The sequence below is a fragment of the Stegodyphus dumicola genome, chromosome X1, assembly GCF_044657685.1.
Source record: "Stegodyphus dumicola isolate Sdum_Otavi_A_Nest chromosome X1, ASM4465768v1".
In the NCBI taxonomy this organism is placed as follows: Eukaryota; Metazoa; Arthropoda; class Arachnida; order Araneae; family Eresidae; genus Stegodyphus; species Stegodyphus dumicola.
Window position 1 is genome coordinate 198732130 of NC_140780.1, and position 22562 is coordinate 198754691.

Here is a 22562-nt window from a genome sequence, read left to right on the forward strand (position 1 = left end):
TAGGTTTAGGTTTAAAAAAATTTTCATTAGATTGTTTGCTCTTGCTTTGCAAATCTTTATAAATTTCTTGATTGTGCAGACAAATTTTGTAGATTTTAACTATTTCCGCTCCTCCGACAGGATCGTTCTCCAAGAAATAAGATTCCATCTGTTTCGCCGTGTTCAAACATTCTTCTATACGTTTCAGAGTAAATTTTTGGTTTCTTTATTGAAAAGATCTTGAGAGCTGGAGACTAGGGGGAAAACACCACAAATTTCCTAAACCGCGTTATAAGAAAATTCCCGTCTTTCCAACAATGTTGGAGCGAAAACATATTATAGGAGGCCCACCTGTATGCCTTTCTTATAGCTTTGTCTCAGCCAGGTACTACGAATACTTGACACTTTTCGCAGGATAAAAATTTGGTTGCCCTCAACAAAGACAGCGAATCGCTTGAATAGGCTGTTTAAGTACGCATCGAAAGCTTATTCAAGAAAGAAAAATAAACAAGTTCTTCAAAGGTTTAGTTCAGATAGAAGGATAGTTGTAATGCAAATTAAAGACTAAATCCCGACAATCAGCTTAAACTCATGTATTACAGCCCTTCATTTATTTTCTCGTTTATTTGAGAGCACCTAATCATGCGAGAACTCTCTGCGAAGAGGACAACTTTCTGAGGGAAACCGTCTCCTGTTAATGTTATTATAATGAGAAAAACCACGAAAACACTCATGCAGCCGATCAATTCGCTCTTATTAGCTGTCAGCAGTTTTAACCACTTGACGACTAATGCACGAGTTCCAGTCATATCTGAAGCTTCGTTTCCTCGCTCCAAGACCCTTTGCACCCCCTAGCTCGGATCCTGGTCTGTCTTCTGCTAGTGTGTAACTTAACACCATTTATTTATTCATTTGCTAAAGATTAAAAAAATTAGATTAGGGGGGAATATATTTATTTTTCCCTATACATACCTCGGTAAAAGGAAAATTTCAAAAAAAAAAGTTCCAAAAAAGCAAAGCAGTTTAATGCTCTAAGTTCAGGCCAGGACCTAGATTCAAACTTCACTCTGAGAAAAGTTTGTTGACCTAAAGAGAGAAAAGAGGAAGGATGCTTCACAATTTTTTCAGTAGACAAAATTTGTTATGTAATTTCCACTTTGGTGCTCTAAACACAGCTTATACTGTATAATTAATCAGAAAGTCATCTCATGGGATCCCTGATTCCCCTTACCCCAATTTTTTCCCTGGAGTGTAGTCTTGTAAATTATGGGTATGACCCCCAATATTTTTTCCCTCATCGGTACACAAGAATTCTAGTAATGCCACTAAACAAGCAGAATTTCATACAATTAGGAAAATACTTTTTTTATTACTTCTAAATGTAAAATGTACAAATAGTGTTCATAACACTGAGAATAAATAATGTAAAATAACTTTCATAATCAGGAAATTTTAAATACAAAGATATACAAAGAATAAACTTTCCTGTTCTACACAGCAACAAGGATGACTTGCATCCGGTCACGAGAATTTTTTTCGGCAGTACATAGTACTTATTGCTTATTACTAATCATTAATGCATTAAAAATTTGCATACAAGTTTATCAATCTGAATACTTCAATCCCATGACTTGTCAAACTTAGAACTTGCAAGAAATGTTCTCAGTCATTTTATATGAAATAAGTACATGCATACAAAGACCTTAAAATACGTATCAGATTAATATCCATTTACACAAATTAACACCAGAATCACTAGACTTCTTTTTTCCGCATATTAATGATCAATCACATGACTTATGAAAAATTTACAAAATATGTTGAAAAACAGCAAAAATATAAAATTGTACACACAAAAACTGCATATTTTATATTTTAATCTGCCTGAATTCTAGGTTAAACTGACTTTAGTGGTAAGGAGAAAGATTTGGCAATAGTAATAAATTATGGAGATTAATGAAAAGCCACAATTGTACAATTAAAAATGTCTGCAATTAAAGAAATATTGAATGTTTTAATGTGATTGCAATTCGAACAAGGAAATTTAAAGTACTTGTAGAATATTTTCTAGCTCCCGTTTTAAAACAATAATTCACTTCAAAATATTTTAAATGTAACTTATGCTGAAGTGCCTATAATTAATAAAATATAACAATTTATCAAATGAATCTGAATACACTATTCTATACCCTATTTATGGAAATAAATGAAGGTTGAGAAGCTAATTCATAAATGTAACTGCAAATAAAAGTTATGAAATGAATACAAAACTTGTGAATTATTACATAAACAGAAATTTAGTAATAAAAATATGCAAACATTCTGCACAAGTAACGTTAAATATTAAAGTTAAAAAACTCGAGTTTTAGATATTGTTATAGCTATTCAGAGCAGATTATAGAATGTTACATAATAAATGCATACAACTAAATAGAAAATTTGAGTAAAGACGAAACTGAAATCACAATTTGTGATATTTAAAAAGCAATTTGCTTTTATAACGAGTTTCTGAAAATCCCAGGGACAGGAATATTTCATTTTACGAAAACTAATATATAGAAAAGTCCTTTTCATTCTGCTTTGACTAGGATGATAAAAGAATTTCCTTCCTCATTCATTTTTTATCTTTATAATTAAATTCTAGGGTGAATTTACATGTTGCAAGCAAAAGTACACATAGACATGTAATAAAACAATTGAGTTTCACAAGAATAACACTACAAAAGTTCATATGCACATTCTTAGAAAGCTTCAATAAAGACTTAGTAATTAATAAAATTATTATTTTTGGAAATTTGATATGTAATTATTAAGAATCTAGAGAAATTATCCCTTTTAGATTAACCATTTTCTTTAAAACAATTCAGCTCGTATAATGAAGATAAATCTGTGAAAAAGTTATTTCTGATATAACTGACAGGTTTTTAAAGCATCAATTTAAAAAATGTTATATATATATATAAACCTAAATCATGCTAAGCATTTCAGTCGAACCCTTTAATGGCAAAATAATAAAATATACAAAGAGACTGTATAAGCAATTCAGATTACAGAATAAAAGCACCGCAAAACTAATCACAAAAAAGAAAATCTATCAACATCTTAATGACTTTGACAAATAAAAATTATACATTAAAATCCATTATTCTTGATTTTTCACATTTGCTTTGTGAAAAGTCAAAACATTAACACCAACAATTTAGGCTGGTTAAGGAATCATAGAACATACAGATTATACATTTCTATTACAATCTAAATTTTAGAAACATTGCTTAAACTGTAAAATTTAAAAACATTGCTTAATTAAAATACATTAAACATTGCTTATATTACAATCTGTATACTTTAAATTGTGAAAGGGTATATATTAGTTTAAAGCTCTTCTCTGTACAACTAGTGTTAGCTACTACTTTTGAACCAAAGGCAAATAGTTCACTTTCTACTGTGGCCAACAGTATTTTTACAAGTGTTGACATTAAATGTGATATCACTGATACAAGAAATGACTTCTAAATAAATGATGCATAAAAAATTTAACAAATGTTCCAATGTTATGTTCAAGACTGGACAACAGTGAAGACAAAACATTTTATGACATGTAAAATTTTATTCAATTTAAAAATATATTTATCATTATATGACTTCTTATTCACATGCATTATTTTTTCACCATAAACAACATTACAAACACATCAAAATAATGACAAACAGGGTTTCCCAATACTTTAAGTGCATCATAAATACTGCATACAAACAACTAACACTGAAAGTCAATCTTTCAAGGCATTTAAGTATGTTTAACACAAATATGACAATTACTTCAAATTTCTGAATTAGTATTTTTAAAAACAGATTGCAACACTGACAAAAATTAGTCCAAAGCAGTCTAATTCATTTAAGAGATCTACAAAGCTATATAAACAAATATGAACTACCTTTCCTCAAAAGATTTCTAGTTAATTAAACAGCTTTTTCCTTCCTGTTTTTTTTTATGAAAATATTAATATACAGTTTTAATCTTCACAACATGCAGCCTACTCCAGGTGCAGCTCATTTAACAATTAAAAATCCTGCATTTAATAATTTATATATTATAAACAAAGTAACATGAATCTAAGACTAATATAATATGCAAGCAGTAACTAAATGGACTAAAGCTGCATCTGCAACTTACATGAATTCTTTGACAGTTAGAAAAACTACCGAAATTAACATATTAGAAAAGGGACATCAAAACCTAGTTCATAATGCAAACAACTTATGGAAAACTGAAAAAATTCATAATTTATTTTAGCAAGGAGTGAAAATGAGTTATGTTCTCGTGTGCTCAGTTTCACAAACAGGCACCATCTCTTAAATACTGATAGAAATCAAGATCTTGAAACATGTTTAAAAAAAAAAAAAGGCTTAAAAAGGGAGGAATGATTGCTCATGGATTCTATTAAGTTTCAATGTATATAACATTTGATTAACATGTTGACTGCCGTGGGGGGTCACCAGTGATAGGCACTCGACTTGGCTACAGTGCCGCGGGTGCCATCAGTGACGCGACCAATAGTAAAATACATAATTAGAGTAAATATAGATACTGATAAATTTTTAGGGTCTTTGGTGACCCCCCACCACAAAAAATGCATTAAGCATGATTACATAAATCCCATCTTCTGTAGATAATATTTCAACATAATATACATCACACAATAAAAATTTCAAGTTGGCATCATGGGCAAACCACGTAATGTCTGCAAGAACTCTTAAAATCAGTTTTTCTTAACCTTGAAAGACTTTTTGACTTGCATTCTGTCATGGCTTAATAATATGCATTCACAAATCTACAAAACGTATTATACAATTTAATAATGAGGAAAAGAGATCCACGATGCTTACAGCTAAACCAGACTGATGATAATAAAAGAAAGGTTCTTTCTCACTTTGCAAAGAAGTATGAACTCGGAAATCAATTATTTTCCAAATAACATTAATTACAAAAGGATAAAATGCAAATTAAAACAACAAGTCTTCATCTAGGATATGAATGCACTTCTACAAAAATTTTTAAACTAGACTTTTTTTGAGGGGGAAGGAATACTTGGTCTCTAGAGATAAGGTTGGCAAGCAAAAATTTCACAATGAAAAGTACATAATCCCCCCCACGAACAAATTTTCATTTAAAAAAACTCTTTCTTCTAAATAAGTTTCTGAATTAAATCTGCTTTTTATGGACATCTTAATGGATCTGAATTGATATATCTAAAAATCTACCATTTTTATGTTTTGCATACACATATAAATACTACATAAAAAGTCATTTGTAATTCTGAAAGAAAGGAATTCAAAGGAGTCTTCATTCCTGATTTTTAATCCACTTATTGGTAACAGTATAAATAAAGATTAGAATATTTGTACCTATGAAACTTTATTTCGCTGCTTAAAATAAAACAGCTAAAGTGCAAAGCTTATTTGTTTATATGCTCAAAACAGATTTTTTTTTTTTTTTTGGTTAGAATTCAGTACTTGGAATATGATATATACAATCATGGTGCATACTTTTAATTTACCTGTGTGTTTATTTACAACTATTCATTCGAATCAGAACTGTGATCCAAGTCCTTTGCAATTGCTATCAAATATTATAACTGCTAAAGCAAAAGACAATGTTACATATTGCTGTGGTGCCTTCAGAAGATCTACAAACACACACGCATGCATGCATGCAAACCAGATGGCAAGGCATTATATTTATCAAAAATTATTAAGAATAACTGAAATATACTATATGACGGAAATCTAAAATTGATACTTATCCATGCAATAACAGAATCAAATGTTTTTCTAGGTCTTTTTCCTTTAACACTATGTAAAAAACTAAATTTTATGCATTTTAGCTGTTAGTTTTTTTATATGCATGATTAGTTTAAAAATAATGATGCACATTTACTTGCCCCAAACAACTTTTCCTAACAGACTTCAATCACAACTCTACTAAAATTAGTTGAGCATTAACAATACTCTTTTACGTATTTGGTACATTCACTTCGCTGCATATCCATACAAATTGTAATGTGCTAATAATTTGCTTATATACTGCAGAATGTGGTTAAAAGTGCTTAAAAATGACATTAAAATACAATAATTCTAATCATAAATTATTCAGCATTTTCATTGCAAACTTCAATGTAAAAATCATCGTAACATTTATTCTTAAACATGGTAAATGTATGGTAGTCAAGAGCTCATCAACAGCCAAGTAAACAAACCACTTTTAATAAATTCAGCTATTAAAAATTATGAAAAGCACTTAACACTATCTGGTATATATAAATGCAATAATCATTTATACCACTATAACAGAAATAAAATACAATTTTTAAACTTCTGTACAACCCTCAATAATTCATTATTATAAGTAATTCTTAAACAACTATAAATTAAAAAATCAGTAACACAGAAGGAAGAAACAACAGAAAAATTCTTAAATCATACAAAAGAATGCCAAAATATAGCACATTACTATCAAAAATGAGTTTTTACCTTTTTCAATTTGTTAGATTTCTTAAGAACAGCAATTTTTCAAAACTCCTCTTTTTTTTTTTTTTAAACAGCAGTATACTATTAACATTCCATTTCAATGCCCACAAACGTTTTACAAATTCACTAATTATAAAGTTATTTCTATTTCTATGAGGCAGTTTTGGGGATCAGCTAAAAGCAAATGAAACATTTTTGTTTATTCTCCCATTAGTACTATGTTACAAGTTCATAAATGAAATTTTAGCAAATATACTCTTATAATGCTTGATTAGAGGGTGACATCTTTCTTTCTTTGTTTGTCTGGTTGAATGATTGATTTTCCTTCTATTGCTTTGTTACTAGTTTTACTTTTAACACATATTTAAGTTTCCATTAAACTACAATAATTTAGTTAAAAGATACTTTAAAAATATCAGCTCTGCAAAAAGTTGCTGGTAGAACAAAAAATATTTTGAAAATAGTGTTATATTTTGCAAAAGAGACCTTAACATTTCTGAAATTAGCAATTCTCAAGTATTTATATCATAAAAACTAGCACCAAAATTGTACTCATATTTCCATTTACTACTAGAGTTAAGAAAATGTCTTTCCAGCCAAAGACCTTCCTGGTGAAAACTTGTTCTTTTAAGTAAGTAAAATGTAAAACAAATGAAAATTAAAATATCTTTCTTATGAAATTACAGGTATTGTATTAGTTATACAACTGAAGAATAAATATGATATTAAATACAGATAATAACGATTACACTACTTTTCTTTATACAAATAGCAATTTTAAATGTCAGCATTTCAATGCTAATGTCACATGATAAATAAAATTCAAAAGGCATAGATGACAAAGCCATCTATATATATTTAAAAACTGGAATACTACCAGACGTGTACATAAAACATCTATCCAAAAATACAATTTATATACACAAAAATTCTTAAAACATAGTAAATATTGAATTATTGAAGGATTGTTTTATTAAGTCTATATGTAAATACTCCCCATTATGCATAAAATTTCATGGTTAAAATAATCATACATCATCAGTGCAATGAACAGTAATTGAATTTATAAGAGAAATTTAACATTAAACAAAATTTCTCAACTTAAAATACCATAAATTTCTTGTATTTATAAAAAAATGTGAGGCCAACCTTTCAGCTTTAATAAAGAGGTTACACAGTTTATCAGATCCATCTTTATTAATCCCCCTTTTGAAAGATATTAAGAGCTAAGCTAAAGAAATGAAAAGAATGCATGAAAAAACAAAGAAAAATTTTCTTCCCCTCCAAAAATAGTGTACATATATATATATTCAAAAAAATGTTTAGATTTTTCAAAACATTTTTACAAAATTTTACTTTTGCTATTTACTCTGCTCTTGGCTTGCATAAATAATGTTCAATATGAATTCAATACCATTCACTTTCTAGAAATTACGTTCCATTCCGAAATATTTCTCGATGTACAATGCTTGGAAATAATGTTTCTTCCCCTAGCAAAATGAATAATATTTTATTCCTAATTATCTTTATTATTTTTGAAAGGAAGCTTAACCCTCGAAGCATTATATGGGTTTAGCCCTGAAATATTAAAGTTCTTCAGAATGTCATTAAGATAGGGTATTTTTTTTTATTGTAATTAAAAAACAACTCTCTAATTTTGTACATCGATTACTTTTCTTCCAATATACATCCAATTCGAAATCGGATACATTAACCCTTTATTTCCCTACGCGGACTTTAAAGTCCCATCAGTCAGTCATAAAATTGCTCAGTAATGTACCAATGGGAATTTTAAGCCCCAATTTTAAATAATAATAAAAAAAAGCCAGTGAAAAACTTACATTTTTGTAAATTTGATCCGAGATGCGTCTCATGCATAAAGAAATATAACAAAAAATTACAAACTCTTTTTCAAAATAATTTGGGGCATAAAGGATTAAAAGCTGTTAGAAATTTTCATTTGTAATGAATAAGAAGGCCACTCTTTTGTACAGAATTTTGCGTCCATAATGCTGAGAGGGTTAAACGAATACTTTAGGAAACACTTTAGAATATATTGTATAGTAGTTTTCTTCAAATTAAAGTTTTTAGTATAAATAAAAGCATAATTTACTGTACTTAGCAAACCCAAAAAAGTTTTTATGCAGGCTTTATTTTTATAACTGTTGATAAGAGACTTATACTTCCAATCACAAAACTATTTTACATGAATTAATGTTTTACATTTTCATGTTTTTAAATATTAATCATTGTAAAAATTAAAATATCTAACTTTTCATGTGTTCTCCCAGTCCATACAATTAATTACATTTAGAAGTCTATACCAATTCTGAAAATTAAAACACAAAACATTTGACTCGTATGACAAAAACTTATCAAGATATTTAATCTCAAATTTTGAGAATTTTTTTTTATTTTCCTTAAGAGGGTAGATAAAAATAAATTTGGATCACTCATAGTTGATTTTTTTCTCCACTTAATGTCATTCAGTAATATTCCTCTGTGGTTAACTAGCATGTAACAACTTTTAAATAAAGATTCTGTTAGATCTAGTATGCTGTAAGCACCTTCATACAAGTAATTTGTAAGTTATCAAATGCTAAAAATATGCTAATATTTACAAGCAGTTTTATTTCTCCAGGATTAATATAAAATTCATAAAAACATTGAAATAGAAATTCTTTAAATTTTAATTTGTCAAATAATGTTACAAGTTGACAATATGCCAGTAACAAAGCTTGGTACTTTTACTGAACCATAAATTGTACGACTTCTCATACAATAAAATTTCCTCTTTGAAAAATTTTATACTGTTCAATATTTTCATGACAGTTTGCAAAGCAATGCTAGTCACTTAATCTATGGCATTGGAAACCGTCTTATAAACTGATATTTAATTTTTAATTATATAAAAGTGAAAACATTTCTCTCTGCAATTTGTGTATGATCCCTGAATATGCCCATCAGTGGCCGAGCGGTAAAGTCGCTGAACACAGGTAGTTCAGTCAGAGGTTCCAATCCCGCACATAGGCTGGCTGCATGGACATTTCCATGGTTTTTCCTATGTGTAACCTGTATATGAGCCAGTTTCCCTTAGAAAAGTCCTCCACTATGACATCTCTCCCCTTAGGACATGATGCTTTGCTGTAATCACATAAACCAAATCCTGAATATAACCTCAAAATTCAAAATCTCAGGCAACTTTTGCTTTTCCCCCTACCGAGTAAAATATTATTACGAGTGAAAACTTTTGCTAAATATAACTTACATAGATTAGGAGACTGTATAAAAAGTTAGATTTCATAATTGTTACAAAACTGACCTCTGAGATTTAAATATGTTAACATACGCCTTATTCAAAACATTTTAGTAAATGCAATTATGTCTAAGACCAACAATTGTGAATATGATGAGCTGTACAAGACTTTTCTGAACACAGTATATAATCATAATGATACTGTTTCCTGTAATTTTAATCCCTTCCAACTCTTGTTTAACAATACTTTATTCTACATATAAAGAAAGCTATTTATTCAGAAAATGAATTAAGAAGGAGCTATTAAAAAAGCAAAAAAAGAATAAATTATAACAATTCAGAAATTGATTGTTTTCTTAACTACTTGCGCTACGACTAAACTTCACGGTTGCGGTGCCGCGCGCTACAATATAACAAGCGGTAAAGTGTCTAATTTACGCCGCTCCACATCTGCGAGTGCAATCCAGAGCTGTAACTCGAGAAATAAACAATCTCGTTGTTAGGCGACGTGTGCACCATGTTATTTTCATTTTTGGGATAAATGCCTACTGACGTGGTGTTCACGTTGCTCGCGGTTTGAGACATAAGCATCTCGATGTGCGTGGCACGTCTTTTTACCGCAAGTGGTTAATTAGCTCACTTTGATTAAAAATAAAAACTAGCTCTTCAACCACATGCAAGCCTAGGGAGAAAAAAAGCAAGCTCTCACCAAAATTGCTTTTTTTTAAGCGAATATCAGCTTCAGAGGCAATTTACAGATCAATGTTTTTCTTACTCACTGAATTTTTTAAAGCAAGAAGTTTCTTATCAGCTAATTTAGAAACACATACAGAAAACTGCATTACAGAAAAATTCACACAACATGTTTATGATGAGCAATATTTTAAAATTCCCTTTTCCCCCCATAGACTTACTGTTTAATAACACAGCAGCAACATCACTAACGCAAGATTCACAACTTTTATGAACCCTTTTCCTCTTCCATTAATTCAATTACATTCTGAATAATAAACATATTTGACTCATTAATCTTTAAAAGAGTATTATTTCAACACAACCCTTTCCAAAAACAGAGATCTTAACTAAAGTCTGCTTTGCATTTTGTTATCATGCGGTTTGAACAGCAATAATGAATCATGATTTCTTTTATTTATACTATGCATCAATAATACACTGACATAAAATATACGAAAGTGGCAAACTGATCGAACCATATTTGACAGCCATATTTGAATCACAACTGAAATCGTACATCTGCTGAATAACTGAACAAATAACTAAACTGCCTACTATCCAATTCATGAATAAAAAAAGAAGACTGTTATGGAATACAAATATCTGTTGTGTATAGTTCCAGTTCTCAGACTCAGAATGTCCAAGTAATGCATTACAGAATTTAGAGTTTTAATAAGTAATTTTATAAAATGGGAAGTATCAATTTACTTCTCTATAAAATGTATAAAATATGAAATATATGTTTCTTTTATAACTTTCATACAGATAAAATTAACAAGCATACATGCAGCTAGTTGGCAAATGTTATTTACATAACTCTTGAATAAATAATTTGTTTTCAGGAACCTTTCTTCAGTGATGAAACAGAAAGTAATATACCAAATTACAATTCATGACACGAAACATGAAATTTACAATTTTGAAATTATGTACTTAAAATGCAAAAATCAAGACAAATGCAAACAGACACCTTGAAACAGGTTGGACTAATGTGTACTGCAACAAAATATATAAACACTAAACAGAAGTAAACTTGAGGCAGGTTCTGTTGCTTTGATTTTCCACATTTGTTAAGCATAATACCAAATTTAAAATTCATTACTGCTTGTTTACAGGTTAGTTGGCTAAATTAGTCCATTATAATTTCATGCATCTCACTGCACTGTGAAAAGGCACAAATTATTCTTAAACATCCATTGACACACAGTAAGGTTAACATTAGGAAATCATACTTTGTTTCTAACTATTCAGTTAAATACATTACTGTAATTATACTTCACAACATTTCATATTTTCCTCATGACTTCCATTCACTTACACATTTGAAAAGAAATTATCAAGCTATGTACATTCAAAAATTGTATTACTATGCTGTGAACAGCTAACTGTAATTTCAGTCCTTTTCCTATGATCCAATTCCACTAAAAAATTACATTTTATGTTTACACAATGTGAGTGCTTACAGGTACCGTCTTGATAATTCATTTCAATACTTATTAATCCCATTAGCAACCTGATGATTAACATAAAAAAACTATATTTCAAAGACTTTTGTGAACAACTTCATGCATGAATATTGACATATTCAATTTAAAAAAACTGACACTATTTAATATGCTCAAGTTTTAGCATTTATTAGATATATATAAAGAAACTATAATCAAAATATATATAGAAAAGCTCAGTGTTTATCTAATAACATTTAAAAAATATAAACCTTTTAGTTCTGCTGCACAAGAAGTTTGGTTTTCAGAAAAAACACATCTGTAGATTCTACAAACTACCCATCATTTTGAAGCTTTTATAACATAATAAATAATAACCTTCATTTACAATTTTCTGCATTACAGGAAAATATTCCTGCTCTGAAATGTACACCAAATCAGGACACCATCAAATTTATTGTCCTGAGGCTCTACTCATTCCACTTAACTGTTTTTAGAAATCATGCAAAAATGAATTCACATCTTATTTTGGTCTACATCCTATACTGAAATTTTCACTTATAATTAACCTGCAAATTAATAGTTGTCTTTTTTCTTACACTTCTAACTATATTCTGAATATCAGTAAAAAGTCATATCACATTTATTTGTGCCATCTGTCTTTATTTATTAAATGCAAATAGATCATATGGAAAAATCAAAGCATTTTTTTTACTTCTCTGTGCAAATATTTTTATACAGCAAAATGATAGATTATCTTAAAAAAACAACCAAAGCTCTCAAATGTTTGCTTACTGACACACAAAGAACTATTTAAATACTCTCACTTTATTCTTTTCCTAGAGATGCACACATGAAGTTTTATGAATGTCACCAAAATTCATTCTATTATTAACAAAAGCATACTGTTAGAAGCCGAAATTAATCTGTCTGTATGTTATTAAAATAAGGTGAATGAAGGACAAAAACTTACTGTATAAACAACTATTTTCTCATATTCTGAGCTTGAATATTGCCAAATTATGCTTATTTCAAATTTAATCCGAATTCCAATTATTAGACTGTTATTTTTATCTAACTATATTTTCTGATTTTTTTAATACTTATAGAATTAAGCAATAAAATGTATTCCCAATTTGCATTGAAATTCATGATAAAATTGTATGAATCATTTAGCAAGAATAGGGGGGGAAAAAAAAAACCAGCTACCATTATTGAGTTACAGAAAAAATAAAAACGAAAATTTAAAACAAAAGATTAGCATGAAAAATACTTTAATTAAATTACCTACATTTTTGCAAGCGCCAATAAGGGTCCTACAAAAATTGAAAAAATAAATAAAAAAGATTTACATAACAGGCATATGCAACAAATGTATGCCCTATGCAAATGCTGTAACAGTAAACATTTCTGAGAAAGTTGTAGTGATTTAGCCGTATGATCAAAACAGAATTATTTCTACCATACAAAATATACACAAAGCTAAAAAAACAGCACAATTGCGAGTTGAATAATAAAACTGTCATATGTACTGCATATCAATGGCCAGCTCCAAATCATAGGCAATACCAGAAACTGCCTAAGGTGTTGATTTCAGAGGGTGCCAACTAAGTTATTATCACAAATGACAACTAAATAAAGTTGTATATTGCTTTGAATTATCAATATGCTTCATTTGTATGGGGTGCTAAATGTATCCATCACCAAGGTGCTGAAAATGCTGAAGCTCGACCTGCTTCATGGTATTATTTCGACTTTAAATAGCAAGTTTCGAATTGAGCAAGCTGACATGACAAACTTAAAAGCTTGTACAGATAAAGTTTAATTATTAAAACTGGAGCATATTCATTTCAGATAACCCATGGTCAAGTATTTTTTTTCCCAAAGGCTTAGGTTTTCACAAAATAAACTTTAAAATTTACTTTTTAACTTCTCACTGCCATTTAAAGCATAATGGAATTAAAATGCAGCTATAAAATAAAAATATCAAATTACATTTTTTTAAACTAGTAAATGAATATCCTAGAAGTTAAATCACATGTTGGAAATTAACAGTATACCAGAAATCAAAAATAATAAGAATAAATATGCTGGGATGGAATAAAATTATAGTTCAAAGTATTAGGTGTGTGCAAAAGTTGAACCTGTTTTGTAGACACAAACTATGATATAATTTACCTCAAAGATGGTACTGAATGACTAGAATCTTGTGAGACAACAGTCAATGTAAAGGCGTTGAGTTCATCAGAGTAAAAGTTTAATGATATACAATGCCAAGCCACAGACAGCACCTCAAGCACTGTTTGCTATAAGAGTTTGATAAAGGTAATATTACAGCCACTATTACAGCCACAGCTTGTCTTTGCATTTGTTAAATGTTTGAAGATGATGCTGTTGATGATAGATAGCACATATGTCAACACTAGTTTGAAAACTGAGTGAAGGAGACAGATGGTGTACTGGTCACCTACACTCAAAACATCCATCAGTGGTTTCATCTATCAATCTTTACAAAATAAACCCTATTCAGATGTCTATATACTAGCAGAAATGTTGCTGATATACAGAACAGCAGCCAAAAAACATGGCAGACATCTGCACTTATCACAAAATTCAATCAGTTTGTTCTCCAACAGCTTACAGTGAAAAAATGAGATCAGAATCGGTACCTGTGCTTCTCTGCTTTCTCATAACAGGAGTTAACCATTTCTGGAATGTATTGCAATAGAAAATGAGAAATGGGTTCTGGATCAAAATATTAAGCAAAGAAGGACTATGTGCCAAGTTTTTTACAAGTTACTGTGCTATCAACCTCAAAAAAATTTTATTAACTGTATATTACCATCCAAAAACGATTTTATTAACTGTATATTACCATCCAAAAACGATTTTATTAACTGTATGATAAAGTGTCGAGAGAATTACATACTGCAATGCAATAAAACTATAAATGCTGACCTCTACTTCATACTGTTGGACAGATTGAAAACATAACTGATATATTAAGCAGATAATACTAGTCCAAAACAATGGCCTTTCATCAGGATAGCATCAGGCTTCAAGCTGCTCTACACATTTAAAAAAAGTACTGGAAATTGGTTGAGAAATGTTAAACCAACTAATGTATTTCTTTGACCTTCCTCTTGCAGACTACTGTCTTCATTCGATCATTACAGAACACCTTTACTCTCCAAATCTGATGATACATAGGGCACAAAACTGTTTTCATAAGAAGGCACTTTCGACTCTCAAAAGAGGAGTTTCATCATGCAGAAAAAACTTACTACTGTAGATGGCAAAATGTCATAGATAATGATGGCAATTACATAAAATGATAGTTACTTTATATTTTTATGCTGACCACCTTTATTTTAGATTAAAAATGTGTAAAATTCTTGTACACACCTAATACATTAAAACAGTTGAAGAGAAAGAAACTTCTAAACAACAAACATTACATCCCACTAATAACTATAAAAAGTTTCCACTTTTAGAAACGTCTCACGAAATGCTGTTTAATATCAGTAGTAATTCATTAACAAATTTCCTCAGGGAACAGGCAGAAATCTATTTAGGATGTACTGCAAATTTCTGTTTAATATTTACATAATTTTAATATTATATTTTACAGAAATTTCTTCATTTTTCAGAGAATGTTTTTAGCAAAGTAATTTTAATTGATATCAATCCATTAATTAATGTAGACTCTTAGAAGTCACCTTCCGGACAGAAAATTTCAGAGTCCAGTATTTAATGTAATATACTAAGAAAATTAGCCTGGAACATAAAATACATATTTAAATAACAAGGGGGAATATTCCCCTCCCTCAAAAATGAGATTACTGGTTTTCTGATTCATAAACTGATTCCATTGTCTTCAGGCAAGTTCAGTTAAATTGCAGTTTTCTTTATTTCTGGCATCCTTGAACACAGTATTTGATAATAGACAACAATGTTTTTCTGCCACAGCATTGCATTTGTGAGGGTTGCAACTCTTAATATTTTTCAAATTTTAAATGACAATGATGGAATAACTACACAGTGTAAAAGTTTCAGAAATTTTTAGTCATTTAAAATCATTTTAGTTTGCCAGGTATTCCTTGTAGAAAACAGGTAACCTAAATTTACAACAGAACAAACAGCAAATCACATGTGATAGACATTTCTGGTTCAGCTCTGCTGCAGAAATTTTTTATTAAAATTTCCATGAATTTTATAGCCTTTTCTTCCCATTTTATTGAAAATAACTATTTTTGAAAGCATTACAAGAAAAAGTACTTTATTATGTGCTACAAACTACCTGAATAATATAAGTTAATACTCCAAATGTGAAAACCAAAGAAAAGTGACAATAGAAATTTTGAAGTGAAATAATGCTTCTATAACAAAATAATTTAATCCAAAATCAAAATATTTAAAATGATATTGAATTACACACTTGAGTCAGCAGATAAATTATAAGCAAACATTTTTGGTTTAGTATAACCAATCTGGAAATAAGAATAAATTTGTTATTTCCCCATACTATAAAATGCAGACTGCATAAAAATGGGGGTTGTCTAAATTAAATTTGTGGTAACATGAATATAATAATCTCCATAATCCAGAATCTTGGTCTCCATAATAATCCATAATCTAATGGTTTTCATAATCTGTACATAAGCGATTCTAACACTTCATATTAGAGTTTACTATAAAACGTTCTGAAAAAAGTAGATGAATTTCACTGTAGTTCTTAATTTTTGAAAATATTGTTTGTTATAAACGTAAAGTGTGATGAAAACACTGTGTTCAACAATATGCAAAAGCATAACAGATACCATTCTAAGATGGCGTTACAATTAAAGCTAAATATGTAACTTTCTTAGCATTAGATATAATCTATAATTTCAGAAACTGTATTTATAAATTGAGAAGTCAAAATAAATTAAAAGAGATATAACTTCATTAAATTCTGCTACAGAAAATTGAAACATTGGCAAATGGATAAATAGGTGGATTTACTTAGGATTAATCACTTCTGGCTATAACACTGCTATTCAGATTTACAAGAGCTTTAGGCTGCTTAATTTCAATTGACAGTCTTAATCAATACGATGGGTAGCAATAACTGGATATTGTACTGATGCCCATGGGTGCTAGTTTGACTCTTATTGTAAAGCCAGATTATCTCTTCCTTTCTTAGTAGATGTGATACCAGTTTATCCTCTTCTTGTATGGCACCCTTGGCAATATTTTTAGATATTGCCAAGGTTATATATCTTATATATTTTCTTCTTTATTAATGAGTTTAAAGTTATTAATGAGTTTGACCATCCTCAAGCCCGAAGGTCTCCAAAGCGAAATATGCAAAATGATACTTGGAGGTGTGCCAAAAAAGTAGGCTAATGATCACTTACGAGTGCATGATCATTATCACGTAAGTGTAAGGTTTCTCTTATTGGTCACTGTGGCTGCCTGCATACATATATTACATAATATAAGGTAAAACTTATAATTATTTTTGGCTTAGGTATATGTAATCAAAACAGTTCAGAGATTGCTGCTCTAGCCAATGCAAAACAGGCAGTGATGCTGCTTGCTATTGCAATAATAACCAAAAATACAAAACAATTATAGAATTTCTTTAAATTGAAATCTCTTCAAATTATCAATATCTTGATTAGTAATATTACACAAAATACATATATTTTTCCTGCAGATTCAGATTGTCTGATTCTCATAGAGCTGCTCATCATTTTCCAACCACTTTGAGAAGCATTCAAAGACTGCCTAAACTCTTTAAAAATTTTACTTGTATCATCAACATTAAAACTTTATATTATGCCTTTCCAGCTTCTAAAATGTTCTTTTCACTCCAGCCATTTTGATTTTAAAACAGTCAATTTCTTCTTTATCAAAATGTAAACTGCATCTCTAGAATAAAAATAGAAAAGGAAATTAATCCATTCTGGTCATTTTCTATAGCAGGCCATTTCGTTAATTTTATGCGAAGCATATTTAATCTTTGGCATATTAATTACTGTGTTTTCATTTTTCTTACATTCATCTATGGAGCTTTCACCAGCACTAAACATTTTTGCTGAAGCACAATTTCACTTCTCTTTCGGAAACTGAATGACTTAACATTTGAAACCAGCACAGTGTTTGTTTCATTTGGCAGGAGCCATATTCACTACTAAAAGAAACACTAGATCAACCTCATTCCAACCAAAGCAAATGCAATTTACCAAATATTTTGATGGTCAAAATCAAAGTTTCAAATGACTACAGAAAGAATAACCTTCAGACTTCTAATTCCACGAATTCACTCGGTCGGAAGTGCATTATTAACTCAAATAATGTTTCCCTTTCCTTGAAACTCAAGGATAACATTCTTATGCATACCTGCATTAAACACGATCCATCTTCTTTGCAGAATTATTTACTTCCTCAATCACTTATCCCCCCCACACAATATTCCTTTTAATGCATGCCAGTTTAGTACACCATAGTTCGAAAAACTGGGGAAAATCTTTGAATAAATGGTTTCAAAAGATAAGAGCATCACACTTATTTCTTTCACGTTTCTATGAAAAGGAAAGAGTACATGTTATAAGGCTAATATACCTAAAAATTTTTAAATGTTACTTGCAATTACAGGTGTGTGTTATATATACACTGCTGCAATAAGTTAAAATGTACGATGTTTAAAAAAATAATTCTACATGATTAAAACAACTAACTAAAAATAATCTAACAGAAAATTTTTTTTCTGAAAAATCGTCTACAAGTATGTTCGAAAGGGAAACAGTAATGGAAGTTACATATGCATCCATTTGGAACAATAAAAGACATATGCTAATTTCTGTATAAAAATATGTTTCTTAAATTTAACAATTCATGTAACATTTAGAAATAAACTATACACATCAATTAAAACTCAAAAACTATTAAACACACTTATTATTGATATCATGAAAACAATAAACATGCTTTTACATTACTTTTTTCCCTTATAAATTCTGTAAAAACTAATTGCCGATTTTCCCAAAATCTTTTACATGTAATATAAATGATAAATTTACAACTCTTACTACTCTTTATCTCAGCTATATTTGTAACTAAATTTGCCCTTATGTTGTTTTAAGAAAAAACATGAAGTATAAACATATCTTCCAGCATTTATAGATTTCAGTTATTTTTCTGCTTTGCTACTGACAAAAGATTACCTAGAACTCTAAGAAATGCATTTTGACTTTCATACTAAACCAACGAGGGGAAGTAGAAAAACATTTCCTTTCCAGTTAGTATATATCAGTTTTGATTCACATTTCAATTTTCATTGAATTCATTTTCAAAGTACAGATAAAAGATACATTAAATCAGCCAAGGCTTCAAACATTTCGCTTCAAGATGTATTCTTTTTTTAAAGGAAAGAGCAAAGCTACAAATATAGGAATAGTAATAAAATATCCTTTTTAATAACAAATTTTGACTTTAGAATTAAAAAGTAATCAATAAAGATCTACTTGGCTGGTTTTTCATATAAGATTAATGTTAAAAGGAAAAATGCATAACAGAAAAGATCAAATAAATGTAAAATCTTGAAACGAAAATGCAATATTCATTTATAAGATACAGCACATAACTACAAATATTCACTGGTACAGCATTTGCAGCTTAAATAGCAAGACATTTAATTCAGGATCTAACAATAAAACCAAGATATAAAGTTCACCTAGATGTTTTTCTCTGAACTTCACAATATTAATGTAGCTCTCCATTATCTACAATATAACTAAAATGCTAGCCAACTTAAAAGAGCTTAATATTAAGTTTGCTTGCTTGCAGTTTTATCGAAACTATTTCAGAATGTTTAAAAACACCAATTTAATATTTCCCCCAGCATTTCAAGAACAGAATAATTTCAGAATTTCTCTCTCAATGCTCTATTTACAAAACTGAAGGTTATTATGTTCCCGATATAAAGGAGAATAAGGTTACGATACCCATGACTGGCACATGACAGTGTTTGTTTTTAAAGGGTTTATTTAAGTAGAAGAGCAATGTTTCAGCCTGAAGAAGTACTTGCACAAACTCAATTTAAATCTTGCAGAAAGCTGCAAAGCAGAAGCCAACACTACTAAAAGCCAGTTTTATGCTTTCAGAAAGACCGATGGCCAATTTTAATAAAAATTACCATAGAGATTACCATGCATGAATTTTCATTACTTTACAATAATTTAATACATTTCATATCACATGACAAATTTTCTTTCAATCTACAATAATAATTAATGCTAAATGATTTAACTTAATAACAGAGGATCCTCACAAAAAGTAGGAATAATCATATTACTAAAATTTTTATGTCTATCTTGATCATTATTGAAAGTCTTAATAAATTTCTAGTAATTTTGCATTATGTTTATAAGACCATGTATGGACATTTAGTAATGAATGATTTGTACATGATCATCCTGTTATCTATTACCTAATCTGTTAATCATAAAAGTAGCAATGAACTAAATACATTATTATGATACCTATTCATGATGCTTCATAAGATTCATCATATTCTAATGCTTTAATAAAATGGAGCAGCAAGTTTTATTTACACACTGCTTTTGACTGCAGCCATAACTGACGAATGCAAGAGATTTTCTTAAGTTTTTAAAAGGGATGAAATATATACAAATAAAATAACTAAGACAAAGAGATCTTTGGTTGTAAAAGTCAATGCTGTTTGTTCTACAATGAAAGAAAAGTACTTAAAAAAAAATTGAAACTGAAAGTTAAGCTTTATTTCACATTTTTCTTTTTAAAATATTTAGATTTTCAATGGTAATATATTTCAGTATTAATCAAAACACAAATAAAAATCTCATTTCCCATTTTTGTTTAAATTTATGGCAAACATAGTATTAATTTTTAATAATTTTTAAGCAGAATCACTCAAGAAATCACATTTAAATATATATTAATGAAAAATACAAATAAAAAAATAAATTTACTGCAGCCAGCTGAAACATCTACACTACAAAACAAACTAACAAACAGATTAAGAACATAATATTCCATGAATAATCCTCTGGGCCAAAATGCATATCTGGTATACATAAAATATTTAATACTTCAGGAAAGATGAATTTTCCTTCTTCAGAGATACTATTCTACTTCTCTTATTTACCTCTGGAGAGGAATGTACAGCTGACCCATGACTTACGGTTCAGAAAATTATTTTATCTAAAATAATTATAATAAGCAATACAACTCAACAAACTGAATTTTCCCAGCCACACAACATACTTAAAAAAAAAAATACTAAGGCTAACTCTTCCTTTATTTGATTCATGCATGGAAACAGCCAGGATATTTAAACTATTTAAAAGAACAGATCAATCAGAATAAAAATTACATCTATATATACACATAAATCTTAGCACATAAAGGAACTAATAATACAAATATCTATGAACTTCTACTTTTGAATTGTTCATTATAAAAAACAGTTCCAAATAGTTAATTTCTGATTACATAAAAGTATAAATAAAAATATATACTGTTTTTGACAGTAGCAAAGCAATGAGCTTGCAAAATGGGAGTGATTGTTACTGGCATGAAGCAAAATGTATATTCATAATTGTACATCTTAATATAATCAATACAAAATAAAATTCATCTCTAAGTGGTCCTCTAATGTGAATGTGAGTCACTTAGCTTGAAATCTTGTATTGATATAATGGTCACCACTAAGTCAGGTACAATATCAGTTCCTCTTGCTTGGAATTGCAGAGAGCATCACAGAAAACAAATGCAACAGTCTGCTCGACAGGCCTCCTTCAATCAACATGATCTTGAAATATAAGTCTAGCATAACCTGGATTTCCACTTAATGGAGTAGCACAGAATGGACAAGCAGCATGGAAGCCATTAGTACCATGTGGAATCGGGACACATGCCCAATACCTATATTTTTTGGAAGAAAAGGAAAAATTACAGAACACATGATTACATATACACATGGTAATGATAAAAACTTCCCCAATGTATGAACCCTAGTGGCCTATCTGCTCAACCAATCGAAATTTCAGATATTGTTATTTGAATGTATGTATTTGAGATTGATGATTTAAAACAACAGGGCTCTCACAATTATAGCTACAGTGAAAAAATTTTGAAATTTTCAAATACCAACATTTACTTTTTTCCCAGCACAAATTGATCAGTGGATTGAAAAACCATAAATAGCATTGGAATGTTACACTTGACAAAAATTGATGGCACAAAACATTTGCAAAGAAGAGCATTATAAAGGACAAATAACACAGAGAGGAAGTGCATTAACACACTCTGCATAATTCACAGGACTATACAGTAAAAGCACCAATCACAGAACACATGTACAAAGCACTGCTTGTGAAATTAGCAGTGTGTGAAGATTATTTCCTCAATCAGATGTTCGAATATGCTAACAAGATGACACTAAGAGGGAAACAATGAGGTGAATTGATAAAGCTGTTTTATTCAAACTGGAAAACGCTACCGAAACAGTGCTACTTTATCAGCAAAATCATAAGAAGGCCCTGTTCTGTAAAAACTGTATACAATTTGGCAAAATATTTGAAGAAACTGGA

General features: G+C 29.5%; 1 protein-coding gene across 1 annotated transcript in view; it reads right to left on the reverse strand.

Moving 5' to 3' along the window:
- Positions 1 to 1318: 1318 nt before the first annotated feature.
- The window catches only part of Pli (E3 ubiquitin-protein ligase pellino), a 90473-nt gene continuing 69229 nt past the window's right edge, over positions 1319 to 22562 (reverse strand). The window contains exon 8 of the mRNA XM_035364154.2: positions 1319 to 21894. Within this exon, the coding sequence (XP_035220045.1) occupies positions 21768 to 21894 (127 nt within the window). The 3' untranslated portion in view covers positions 1319 to 21767. The remainder of the gene's footprint in view (positions 21895 to 22562) is intronic.